Source organism: Globicephala melas, chromosome 8 (assembly GCF_963455315.2).
Source record: "Globicephala melas chromosome 8, mGloMel1.2, whole genome shotgun sequence".
NCBI classification, from domain to species: Eukaryota; Metazoa; Chordata; class Mammalia; order Artiodactyla; family Delphinidae; genus Globicephala; species Globicephala melas.
This window is the reverse complement of record NC_083321.1, coordinates 3692148-3705324: the sequence shown is the minus strand read 5'-3', so window position 1 is coordinate 3705324 and position 13177 is coordinate 3692148. Positions and strand designations below refer to the sequence as shown.

The following is a 13177-nucleotide window of genomic DNA, read 5'->3' as shown; positions in this document are numbered from 1 at the left end:
CGCCCTCCAATGGGTGGGCGCTAATTATAGACCCGCTTCTTCACCTTTCAGAGTCCTTCAACCCCCTTTGAACCGCCGTGGGGTTCAAAGGCCTGCTCCCAGCAGCTGAAGCTTGGTTATCCGGGGCCCGTCCTGCCTTGCCCATTACAGGCGGAGAGGGACAACAGGGCCGTCCAGGGCCAGGGCTCAGGGGCCAGCAGTGGGTCTGTTGGCTTCATGCAGGCAGCGGGCGGACAGGGCCTGGGAAAGCAGAGCGGCTCACAGCCCCCAAGGCCAGTGGCTGCCTCTCCCATCAGCTCTGTGCAGGGAGGGGTGACCGACTGGCCACAACTAAAGATTCTTTCTTTCCCAATTTATTCAGCACTGTTTATTGAATGCCTCTGGTGCTCCTTCTGACTTTGGTGGAGAGGACAGTGAGGCCAAGACCACGGGTCCTGCCGTCCAGGTGCTGCAGCTGCTTTTGCTGTTCTTTTACAATTTTATCCACTTTTCCTTGTCTTCAGCTACGACAGCAAAAGAGATCATTTATTGTCCGCATTTTACACTCAGCCACAGCTGAGAACAGAACTAGTCCAGAACGTCACAGGTTCAGGGCAAAGGACCCAAAGGGACCATTTTGATACAAGCCAGGTGGGTCTCTCAAAGGTGGCTGAGGGGATCAGAATGGCCATCGATGTTCTAGATCCATTGAGACAAGTTCTAGACGGTGGGCATGCCGTCCAGCAATTTGTATGAGTGCTCCTGGCCTCTGGCGTCCCGTGTTTCTGCTCCTGTGGCTTCCATGGGTGAACAAGTTTACTTGGACCTCTGCCTCATCTTTTTATTTGCACTTCAGCCTGTGCATTCGCTTCCTCCCCCCACTTCACTCTTATGGCACGGAGGTTTCTCAGAAGGTGGCGCGAAGGCCAAGAGCCGTTTTACCCACTTTTATTTTCTTTATTTATTTTTTTTTTCATTTTTCCCACTTTTAAGCCTACAGTTTTGTGGCCCACATTCTCGAGCTTGTGTCACCGTCATCACTATCTGTTTTCAGTACTTTTTCATCATCCCAGATCGAGACTCTGTCCCCAGGAACCGCTAACTCGCCCTCCCCCTCCCCCAGCCCCGGGCCCCCACCATCCTTCTTCCTGTGTCTATGCATTTAACTACACTAGGGACCTCAGTATATGGCATCATGCGGGATTTGTCCCTTTGTGTCTGGCTTCTTTCGCTGAGCATAATGTCCTCCAGGTTCATCCACATTGTGGCCTGTGTCAATTTCCATCTTCTTCAAGGCTGAGTAATGGTCCATTGTACAGACGGATGACATTGTGCTCGTTCGCTCATCCTTCGACAGACACCTTTTGATCACTGTGATTCACCCTGCCGTGCACTAGGGTGAGCAAACACCCATCGGAGCCCTGCTTTTGCTCCATTTGAGCCTCTGTACCCAGAGGTGGGGCTGCTGGACCACATGCTTATTCTGTGCTGCACTTTTCAAGGAACTGCTGTCCTGTCTTCCACAGCATCTGCCCCATTTTAGGTTCCCACTTGTGCAGGTTCTGACCCAAAGGCCCAGAGACCCCTGATGACCCCAGACCTGCCCCATGCCCTCCAGTCTCTCCCCCTGCCCCGGCTCTTTCCCCCTTGGCTGGGCAGGTGTGGGGGAGGGAGTGAAGTTGTTGATCCTGGAGCCTCTGGGACGCCCTGTCCTGGCTCAGGTGGCATCACGTCTTGGAGCTCAGGGACCCGGTCTCCAGCCTCTGCCGCTCCAGGCATAAGCAGGAGAATCCAGGGTGCTGGGCTCACCGGGCTCCACCCTCGTCCTGATTTCCGTTTCTGGGGACCTTGCCTGTTCCCACCCCCTCCTGCATGCAGCCCCCAGCCCCTCCCCCATGAGGGCCCTTTGGGGACTTGATGTTTCATGAAGGAGAGAAGGCAGCGATTAACACAGGACCAGAAGGTGGGCTTGGAGGGTCCGGGGCCTCCTCAGTGGAAGACGGGAGGAGGGATAAGATGCTGGCTATGGACAACGACGTCTCTTGGGGCTGCCCGGCCAGAGTGTCACCCAGAGAGACCCCTACCAGCTTCGGAGTCCTGCAAACATGCCAACCGGACAGAGGGGAAGCCAGGCGGCTGGTGGCTCTGGAGTGGGTGGGCCTCGCTCCCCGGGTCGGGGGAAGCAGCGTCTCCCCTGGCAGGGCCCCTGGGGCCTCCTGGGGGCCAGGTGAGGCAGGAGGGGAGGTAGAGTGGAGCAGGGCAGAGGCAAAGCCACCTTTCCCATGAACCCGACTTGGGCCCAGGAGCCCTGGCAGCTGGTAGACACCCACTCCGTGGGGACCACACCTGGCCAGCCCTCAGCCTCCCTCCCAGCATCGGGCAAGTCACACTCCAGGGTCCCCTTCTGTGAGACGGGCGTAGCTGTGGCATTGCCACACGGGTGACCCCCTCTCAGGTACAGGGCCGTCTGCCCGAAGTCCCAGGGACGCAGCAGCTCTTAGTGACTTGGGGGCCGGAGCCTGGGTTCCACTACATTTACTTACGTGCTTGTAAACTGACACACAATGCTTCTTCCCTTTGGGGTTCATTTGCATTTTGCTTAAAAAACAAAAAGCTGGTTTCAGGGGCGTGTCTGGCGTTCAAGAACAGAAAGGGATGGGACCACGTGTGATGGCCCCTCTTTGGAAATCCTCCGAGGCCCCATCCTGAGCACCCCAAGGCCCCCCAAAGCCCATGTGAGATGGGCCTGGTGTTGGCAGCTTGGCGGACGCCGCAGGTTAAGCTTGGGGGCCTACCCTGCTTTCTCCTCAATCAACAACAGCAGGGTCCCTCTCCCTTTGGGGGGGGTCACCTGAGCGGATAGGCAGCTGGGCCCCTTGTCTCCTGTATGAGTTTGCTCAGGCGGCTGTAACAGAGCACCCCAGAGCTGGCGGCTTAAACAACAGAAATGTATCGTCTCCCAGTCCTGGGGGCTGGAAGTCCAAGATCTGGGTGTGGGCAGGGTGCGCTCCTTCTGGGTGTTGTGCGGTGTGGAATCTGGTCCAGGCCCCTCCCTAACTTCTGGTGATCTGCAGCGATCTTTCCCGTTCCTCGGTGGTGGAAGCGTCACCCCAATGTCTGCCCTCATCTTCACACGGCATTGACCTTGTGCTCAAGTCTGCCTCCTATCTCCCTTCTCACAGGGACACTGTCATATCGGAGCAGGGCACACCCCGCTCTAGCACGGCCTCATCCTCACTTGGCTACATCTGCAACAACCCTATTTCCAGATAAGACCCCATTCTGAGGCACCGGTTAGGTACTAGGCAGGACTTCAACATATGAATTTTGCGGGGGTGTAACTCTCTCCTGACCCACACCCGAGATGAAGCTACTTGGCCTGCAGAGGGCTCCGGACTGACCCAAGCACAGTCAACTACGGAAAACACACTCGTTTTCAATATTAACCAAGATGCCAAATGTCTCCCTCTGCCTTGTTTAGGGTCTGTCGGTTAACGGTGTAGCAATGAGTGCCGGGGTGGATGCCGCTGCATCGTCCTAGGACACGCGGGGACCAGTTCACCTGCTGAGCCTCAGTTTCCTCATCTGCAAAATGGGAGCAGAGGTAGCACCTTCTGCATCTTATTCCAGATACATCACAAAACTCAAGGGGGACAGCCCAGTGTGAACTCCTGCTCGTGATCGTACCTGTGAATGTGCATTCCTGCAGGTGAGGTGGGGGACAATTCCTCGGAATCTGACTTGCTGAGGGGGCTGTGGTGGGGGGGCAGCGTCCTTGTCTTTATGCCCAGCAGCTCTTTGCCAGGATCTTCACATGTTGCACAGGTGTTGGTGCTGAGCCGGCCTTCCTGTGTGTTTGGCTCGTGTGGGTGACCCCAGCAGGGGAGCAGTGCCGGTCCTCTGTGGGCACAGGCTCAGGCCATACCCCTCACCTGGGCCCCGGCCGTGAGGGAGGGCTGCCCCCTGCAGGATCCAGGAAGAGTGAATGCACTGCCCGAGCCATTTGGCTCTCACCTGGGCCTGCCCCAGGCGACCCCCACCCACCAGCACTGTTGGGGAAGCAGGCATTGGGGGGCCGGTAGGGACGGCAGCTAGTCGGGCCACCTACTGGCTGTGGCCTCCAGCAAACCGCATCCCCTCTCTGAGCCTCGACTTCTTAGGCAAAGGCAGGACCGCTCAAGGCCCTGGTGGTAGGTTGCGAGGATCAAGGAGATGGGGGATGGCCATACCTGGCCTGCAGCCCAAGTGCACAAAATAGTCCACGCGGGGCTTCCCTGGTGGCGCAGCGGTTGAGAGTCCGCCTGCCGATGCAGGGGACACGGGTTCGTGCCCCAGTCCGGGAAGATCCCACATGCCGCGGAGCGGCTGGGCCCGTGAGCCATGGCCGCTGAGCCTGCACGTCCGGAGCCTGTGCTCCGCAGCGGGAGAGGCCACAACAGTGAGAGGCCCGCGTACCGAAAAAAAAAAAAAAAAAAAAAAAAAGTCCACGGAGAAGCACACAGCTTCAGGAGAGAGGGAGTTTTGGGGATTTCTAAACAAAGTAGCTCTCTCTCTTTCTCTTTCTCCACACATGTGCACATCTATGCACAACCAGGAACACACAAACACACATATATATGCATACACTCACGCACACACACACAGGCACAGGAACATATCCACACACACGCAAGCACTCAGGGGAATTCACACACACACATGCTCGTTAGCTTCTTCTTTCCATCCACGCAAACCATCCATCAGTTTCAAAAAAGTCCTGCCTTTCCAACCCAGGGGATTAAAATGCGTCTTTCTCCCAGTTTCTCAGAACACAACCTTACATCTGAAAACATCGATCTGGCATGGACTCTGCCACCATCATAAGCAAATACGTGCCAGTCAAAACTGCAAGTGTTTCCTCAGGCTGCATCATTATCTGTTAAATAACAACGTAGAATAAAATACTTTAATGTTTTGATCCCACACATCCCCCGCCCGCATTGTCCCACGTCTGCCCTGCAGGGAGATGCCTCCGTCAGCCGGACCTGGGTGGCTGGGGTCCTCCTGGCCGACGTGAACCCACAGGTGTCCTGGTTTAAAGCGGCCCCCTCCGAGCCACGACGCGGGGCCCCCAGCTCCCACGTGACCCTTGTTTGAGAGAAGCAGGAAGCGTCGAGAACGTGTTCTGTTGGCCCTGGAAACAGCAGCTGGGTCTGATGCACCCAGGGGCGGGCAGAGGAGAGTCAGGGACAGATTCCTGCACACACTGGGTCAGCTTTGACCGTGGACACTGGGCGTCCGTCGGCTGGTCCGCACCCTCCAACCAGGCGGCCTGAGCTCGGAGCCCAGCCGTGGGGCAGGGATGCTCAAAGCCTCCGCTCCCCAGGCTGGGGCTAAGCTCGGCCTCCCCGAACCCGCAGCCTCCTCCACTGTCGCCGCCGCCGTCAGGGCTGGGTGGCCCTGCCTAGAGGCCTGGACTGTCTGCGGCGGAGCCCGGCCGCGCCCTGGAGCAGCCTCACCATCTCGTGGTCCTTGTGGTCCAGCACCCGAGGCAGGAACAGCGAGGACTTCTGCGTGCGGCGCGTCTTGAAGCCCCTGCGGGGCCGGCCCTTGCCGTTCACAGACACGTACCACAGTCTCTCGGCGCTGGGCTGGCGCCGGGCCCCACGCCCGCCGGGCACCGTGCGGTACAGCCGGGAGGCGTACGTGTTGTAGCCCAGCTCGTGGATGCGCTCCACGAATTCACACTCGGCGTTGTAGCTCTCCTGTGGGGCGGGCAGGGGCCAAGGTCAGCGGCACAGAGGCCACGAGGATGTGGGTGGGGAGGGATGCCCTTAGCAGGGGTCTGTGCCAGCCCAGGGCAGGGTGGGGAAGGTGGGTCCCTACCCTCTTGGAGGCGGGTGTCTGGAGGGACGAAGGTGCAAACCCAGAATGTAAGGAGCTTTCACCAGTGTCCCCGCAGGCGGCTGTGGGGTCTCTCCAGTCAGGGGCTAGAGGAGGGGCGGGTATGCCTTACGCCAGCTCAGCTGTGGGTGGACGGGCATGCCACGGGCCATCCCCCAAACTGCTTCCCTCCCCGCGCTGTGCCAAGGGGCAGGGCTGGGGGCGCAGGGAAAGCTCCTGGGACTGACCGCGGGGCAGGAGACCCTCGGGGCCTGTGCCCATCTGCAGAGGGGGAGGGGAGCAGCTACTGATGCAGGTGGCCCAGCGGCCTGCAGCCCCATTCTCAGGGGTCACAGGCTGTTCGGGGCCAGATCCACGCATCGGGCAGCTTGGGACCCCAAAAGACCTCAGGAAGCAAGATGTTAAGCACCGAACACCTGTTCCCAACGACACGGGAGCCCAGAGATAAGGCGGGAGAGCTCTGGTTGAAGCGGGGTGGTGGTACCTCCCCCATAACTCCAACCTCTCCTCTCTGCTCTCCAGACCCTCGGTGGATGCCCAGAGCTCCTTGGATCTGAGTACGGACTCCATTGCCCGAGACCAACTTCCAGACTTTACAGATGGGGAAACTGAGGCCCAGGGGTGGTACCAGACCCCAGGGCACAGAGGGGTGTGATGCCCTCCTGGCCTGTGCCCACCCGCTGCCCTCTGGGGTGGGTGGGCTCGGGGCAGACCTGCCCCACCCCCACGCCAGGCACGCTGCATTAGCATCTTATCCTTCACCCCTTCACCCCCCCGCATTGAGTCTTCGTGAAAAACTCAGCGGCTGAACCAACTCTCCTCCCGGGCCACTCTGTCCTGGAGAAGGTACGTCCTCCAGGGCTGAGGCCCATCGCCCAGGGGTCCTGGCGGGCTTGCTCTTTGCTGGGACACTTGGGGGGCCACCAGAGGGGTACAGTCCTGTGAGCCTCAAAGGGCAAGGGGCTCAGGTCCTATGGAAGGGGTTCTCGGGGGCCGGGCATTTGTTTGCATCTTGTAGGGGCTCCTGGGTTGGGGGGGGTCTAAGATCACCTGGAAAAAGGCATCACAGACTCACCGTGACAATAGTTCCCAATGCCAGTCCCGTCCCTGCGGTCCCGCCTCAGACTCTGCTCCACACGTGCCGCCCCCAGGGTCCCCCCAGCCCTGGGCTCCACCAGCTCAAATTCTATTTGCTGCTGTCAGACTCTGCCCCCCGGGGGTGCTGCTTTCCCAGCTCGGCCTCGCCAGCACCTGGAGCTGGTCCAGGAGAGCCCGCCAGGGCAGGGCGGAGGCGGGGACCAGGCAGCGGTGCACAGAGTGGCCAGATAGCTTCCCAGCGGGGCGACACTTGGAGGGGAGGGCATTTTCTGGTGGGCATTTGGTAGCCGGGACACTGCAGGCAGTGAGAGTACAGGCAAAGGCGTGGGCAGCGGGCGACGGGCAGCAGCGCTTGCCCTGGAGGGCCAAGGGGTCCGGAGCCTGGAGTGGGGTCACGAGCTGTGCAGTGATGGTGGGACGTGGGGGCAGAAGGTGCCCTGGGTGGTTCCTCCGTGAGCTGAGCTGAGGAATCCGGGTGATAATCTGTGGGTAATGGGGAGTTCCCAGAGGCCATCACATGAGTGGATTTTCATTTTAGGAAGATCCCTGAGCAGGTACCTAGCATAGAGTATGACATATGGTAAGTGCCTAGGACAGTAAGGAATGAAGGAATGAATACCAGATGGATGGATGGATGGAAGGATGGAAGGATAAGTGGATGCATGGATGGGTAGGTGGATGTTGATAGATGGGTGGGGGGATGGATGGATGTTGATGGATGGATGGATGGATGGGTGGAAGGAGAGGGAAGGGAGGGAGTGTGGACTGGAAGAGGGAGACCCTGGAGCCCAGGAGCTGGGTCCCAAGGCTGTTGCGACGGTCCAGCTGGGAGATGATGAGGGCCTGAGTTATAAGGGCACTGGCCACAGGAACAAGGCAGAGGGAGGCAGAAATTGAAGAGAGAGATTCAGGAAGTATATTCGAGGACTTGGAGATGGACTGAACGTGGGGCTGAGACAGAAGGATGTGTCCACCAGGACTCCTAGCTGACCTTGGGCTTGAGTGAGTGGCCAGTGGGGTAACAATTACGGCAGAGGAGTCAGGGGAGTTGCTGGGGTCTGTTGGGTCGTGCTACCCTCTGCCAGAGTGGTCTCTGTCCTCTGCTGTCAGGACATTTCGGGGGCATCTATAACTCAGAAGGGAGATCAGGGCTGGAATTGAGGGCTGTGAGGGTGCAAGGGCCACCGACTCACAGAGTGCATGAGCTAGCCTGGAGGGTGGGAAGCACGGGAATGGCAAAGACCAGGGAACTCAGACAGCCAAGAGGGCGGTGGGAGCAGGCGAAGGTGGTGGCAGGATGGGGACGGGGGCGCACGTGGCAGGGATGGCACCTAGGCTGCCTCACTTCCCAGGTTATCTGCAAAGCGGCGAGGCCTTCCCTGCTAGGTGCTCTGCAAAGTTCCACCCCATCCAGCTGGACCTCCTGGCTATCCCGGGTGGGCCCAAGAACCTTTTCGCCGTCTCCAAAGCCACTGCTATCAGCTCTCAGGGATAGAAGCCACAGGGAGATTCTGACCCACTGGGATCCCCCAGGGCATGCTTTGTTCTGTCCCCCAAAGTCCTGGGCCTGGGTCTTCCATGCAAGAGATGGCAGAGACCTGAGGTTTCCCTCCTGATTCAGCCCTGCCTGCCCCCTCAGTGAACTTTCCCAGCGTGAACAAAGGCCCTCTCTGGTCCGTAAGACCTGCACGAGCACTGCAGGCCAGCAAGGTGGGTCCTCTCCATAAGGGATGGGAGCAACTGTGGGAGGTCTGAGGCCATTTCAGGGAAGAGGAAGTCAGTTCTTCTCACTTGCCACCAGGGCCGCAGGGCCGGAGGGGTCTGGAGAGCCACCGTCCACCTCAAGAAAAGTCACACCAGACCCCGGGCTAAGGGCATGTCCTTATAAACCACGACTGGTGTTTGCAGACTCTAGAAGGACATACAGAAAAGGCTGGGCATCCAAGGGTCCCTCCGCTCAGACACAGCTTCTGTCAAGGGGCCTCGGGGGTCAGAGAAAACAAATGGGTACATTCCAACTTCCGCATTTCCCTTAGCAAAGCCGTGAAAACTCTGCGATGAAATCATCTGCTTGAAGGAGGATATTCCCCTGCAATCCTTGATCGCGCTTTGCCTGACTTCAGAGGGGCTGGGAAATGTTGGTGTGTTTCCCCTGCAAACGCGACTGAATGGAGAAAGGTAATTGCAGGGAGGTGGTCCTCGGCTGCGTCGTCTAGGTGATGTGTGGATGGAAAACCTCTCGTTGCTCAGGGAGTACCAGCCAGATCGCATGTAATGACGAGTTGGAGGCAGCAAAGTTCCCAGCACGTGTATTTTACTCCACGTATCCCCCGCCCTTGGGGGAGGGACACTGCCAACGCCCACAGTTACAGGACACTTTTTGTTGCAGAGACACAGGCGGTGCATAGCCTGGGCTCCAAAGCTGTGTGTCTGGGACCTGGGTCCTGTCTCCCTTCTTCTTGGTTCCCTTTTATGAACTCACAGCTCTTGCCTTTCCACCCTTGGGAAGACCTGGCTGTGCTGTGCCCTGCTTCTTCCCCTCCTCACTCCCAGGAGAGCTCTGGGGGAGCCCACAGAAGAGCTTTTTTTTTTTTTTTTGGCTGTACGTGGGCCTCTCACTGTTGTGGCCTCTCCTGTTGCAGAGCACAGGTTCCGGACGCGCCACAGAAGAGCTTTGGCCCAACGCACATCCCTGCTTCATCCCAAGGCCTTCTAGAGTCCATTTATCTTGGTAGAAATTTGGGGGACAATCTCTCCCGTACTCTCAGCTACCTTGAAGGTGACCACAGAATGGCTGGAGGAACATTTTCTAACCGGACAGCACTGGAGAACATAGGACGTGTCTCCCCCCAGCCAAGAGCTGCCTCTAAACAGAAGCAGCCATTGGTCGAGGGGCCACGGGACCTGGGGTTCCGGTCCCAGCTCAGTCCTGCACGTCCCCGGACAAAGCATTCTACTGCCCACGTCCCCTTATGTCCTCTGATGTGATGCTCAAGGGAGACGGCCCACCCGCCCCACATGAACAGTTGGACTCACCGAAGCATAGAGCCGTCCCTTCTTGTTCATGGCCAAGTACCGCCCGGAGAAGAGCCCTTTGATGGCCACAATGCCCACCTCCACCGCTGTTATCTCCAGGATACCTGGGAAGAGTCAGGAAGGCCCATCACTCCCTCCACCTCCCACAGAGCCCAGAGGTGAGGGCTGAGCCCCTGATGGCCCTGCCCAAAGCCAAGCCCAGCTCCGGGAGGGGGAGGTGAGGGCAGCACACGCCCAAAGGGGGTGACTTTGGAAGTTCAGGGGAGGGAGAAATGCCTGGGTGGGAGGTGCAGGAGAAGAATTCAAACCTGGGAGGGAAATAATCAAACTAGTATTTCTCCATGCTGACTCTCTGCAGGACATGGAGCCCCTTGGAGCCTCTCCGCTACTCGGTGAGCTAGTTTCACGATGGGCCAGACAAGCAAGCTGAGACCGCGGGGCTGTGTGACTTGCCCAAGACCGCGCAGGTGTTTGAATTGGGATTCAAAGCCCTGCTGCAGATGGCGGGGTCTGGACTCCCCTGCTCACGGCAGCACTGGGTGCTAGGAGAGGCCCCGGAGAGGGAGCTGGGCCCTTGCTGAGGTGAGTTGATAATGGAATCCACTGGTGCATTTTGGGTGCCACCCAAACCCGCTGGCAATGTACGTGGGCGTGAGATCATTGTCTCGGGCCTGTATGCAGGTTACAGGATGTTGGCAGGAGGCCGGATTAGACCCCGGAGCTCACAAAGGGAAGCCACCTGCGCTCACCGCTCTCCACTGAATGTAAGAAAGGTGAAATCTCCCCCAACGCCTCCCTTTTGGACCCGAAAGCACTTTTTTCCGGGGGCCTGCAACGAAGCCCCAGGTGGGGCCATTGTCCCCCGAGAATGGCTCTGAGGAAGGGCGGCTGGGGTAACAGCCGGTGCCCTCTCCAGGGGGCGCATCTCTGCCAGTGCGTCTGGCCCCGAACACGTCAGCCATCCTAGGGCACAGACGCGGGCCGCCGGAGGCTTGTGCAGAGCGTACGGGGGTGCAGGATGCTGGCCTCTCGCGTCCCCGGACGCAGGCTGGGCGGATTCCGCGGCGCCGGCCCGAAAACCAGAGAAGCGCGCATCTGGATGCGGGACAGGGGCGGCTGCAGGCGCGCGCCCTCCTCCCTCAGCCTATGGGCTGCCCGCCCTGGATGCCTCAAGAATTTGGATGCTCTGCGACTCCAAGGGGGAGGCTGGATTTGGAGAGAAACGAGGTATCGCTACTAGGCGAGCGCAGGCGCTCCCGTAACCCCGTCCTGAGCGCGGGGACATCCTGGCAACATTTGGCTCCCACCGCGCGGCTCCGGAGGCGTCTGCCGAAGACGCCCTCGCACGACTGCGGCTTTCCTGGAGGAAGTAGAGTTTTCCGGCCACCGCCGTGAATCCACCGCACCACTTCCTGCGCCCGGGGAGGGAGCAGAGCGCGGGTCGCAGTGGAGGACCCCCGAGACCCTGGCCACACTCCCACGCTCCCCACTGAGTTCCTGCCTCGGGCCTCCAGCTCCCCAGCGAGCGGCGCTGCTTCCAGTCACCCTGGCCTCGCGCTCCTGCAAGGAGGGCTCAGCATGAGCCCGGGTCCCCCGGCCGAAGGAACCAAACCTTGGAGCCTCGCGGGACTTCGGCTCCAGCGCAGTCCGGGCGCGGGTCCTGACTGCTGGACGCCGTGAAAGTGTATCTGCGCCCCCAGACCCAGGCAGACGCCCCTGCGTGCTCCTAAGCCGCAACCCGCGGCCCCCCACCCGGCGGTCGGGGCGCGCACCCGGCCTGTCTCTCTGCGGCCAAAGGTAGAGGCGGGAAGCCTGGGGATTCCGGTCTGGGGACACGATTCTCTATCCGTGCGGCCGCCTCCCCAGAGCCCCGCTATGTCCGCGCGAGTGTCCTCTGCGCACAGGCGGCGCGGGGCGGCCGCGAGGGCGGAGGGGATGATGGGGCGCCCCGGGGCGGGCAGCAGGAAGAGAAATCGTCAAAATTAAATAAAGAGGATGAGAAATGCCTTGTCCGGGGCCTTTTCTCCGAAAAACTCCAAAGGGTCAAACTTGGCAGGACCTCCGAACCCAGCCGAGCAGGGAGCCCCCGGGCGGCCTACTTCGCACCCCCTCGGACGAACGGGCGGGGTTGGGGGCAGGCTGGGCCAGGCCAGCCGGCCCGACAGCGGGCAGCCACCGCCCCGAGCCCCCTTCAGACGTGTCCCGCGCCCCACCCCAGCTCCACTCTCGCTCTTCTCCCGGACGCTGAGGGAGGCCAGGGGACCCCGGCGGTCTCCCTCTGGCAGCAGGGCTGGTCTGCGTCCCTGGGCACCCTTCGCGCACCAACCCCTCCTGCGATCCTCCCCGGGGATGCCCCGCGCGGCGCCGCGGGGCCGCACACTCACTGTAGGCGCTGTTCTCTAGGCTGCCGTTGACGCGGCCGCTCGGGTGAAGCTGGAGGTGGTACTTGGTGGCGCAGTAGAGCTTGCGGCGCCGGGGCGCCCCGCCGAGGTGTTCGTAGACCCCGCCGCGGCCGCCCGCATCGCGCCGCAGCCGCCCCCCGGGGCCCGCGGCCGGCCAGCCGGGCTCCAGCAGGCCGAGCAGCAGAAGCCAGATCAGGCCCATCGCGGCATCGCGCCCGCCCCGCGGCGGCGGCGGCTGCAGCAGAGCGCGGCGCCCATGGAAGGGACGGCGGCGGAGCCGCGGCGAGGCGCTCGGAGCCGGCTCCGCGGGGTGGGGGGAGGGGAGCGAAGAGGAGGGGCGGGGGCGGGTGGGAGAGAGAAAGAGAGATCCTTTAATTTTCACCCAGGATCGGGTGAAATTTCCGTTGTTGCGCAAAAAGCTGAAAGAAAAGACGGTTGGGCAACAAAAGGCCGACGTGGTCCCCAGGCGGAGGCGCGGGAGGGGCGGGAGGCCGGGCGGCTGGGGAGCCCGGCGGGGCGCGGGGTTCGGGCCGGGCGCCGCCAGAGCACACTCGACCCCCGCGGCCAGCCGTCGAGCCGCGGCTCCGCTCCGCCGCGCGGCCCGCGCCACCGTGCGCCCTCCCGGCTCTGAAAGGTCCCTTCCCCGCCCCTCCTCCGCCCCCTCCCTCAGACCAATTATGCCTCCGAAAATTATAGACCGAGGCCTCGAGGCGGCCGCCCCAGGCCCTGTCACCCCCTCCCGCCCCCCATCAATCCCAGGGCACAATGGGAACGCCGCC

The 13177-nt window shown here is 60.8% G+C and overlaps 1 protein-coding gene across 1 annotated transcript; it reads right to left on the bottom strand.

Moving 5' to 3' along the window:
* Positions 1 to 5402: 5402 nt before the first annotated feature.
* Positions 5403 to 12600, bottom strand: FGF3 (fibroblast growth factor 3). The gene is made up of 3 exons (XM_030834020.2): positions 12381 to 12600; positions 9997 to 10100; positions 5403 to 5723 (listed from the first exon to the last, which is right to left on the bottom strand). The coding sequence occupies exons 1-3, from the start codon at positions 12598 to 12600 to the stop codon at positions 5403 to 5405; spliced, it is 645 nt and encodes a 214-aa protein (XP_030689880.2).
* Positions 12601 to 13177: the final 577 nt, after the last annotated feature.

Excerpts from the sequence above, each read along its gene's own strand:
- FGF3 (XM_030834020.2), bottom strand. The coding sequence starts at position 12,600 with ATGGGCCTGATCTGGCTTCTGCTGCTCGGCCTGCTGGAGCCCGGCTGG. Across the intron at positions 10,101-12,380 it reads CCTAGAGAACAGCGCCTACA|GTATCCTGGAGATAACAGCG; the intron begins GTGAGTGTGCGG and ends GACTCTTCCCAG. Across the intron at positions 5,724-9,996 it reads AGGGACGGCTCTATGCTTCG|GAGAGCTACAACGCCGAGTG; the intron begins GTGAGTCCAACT and ends CCCGCCCCACAG.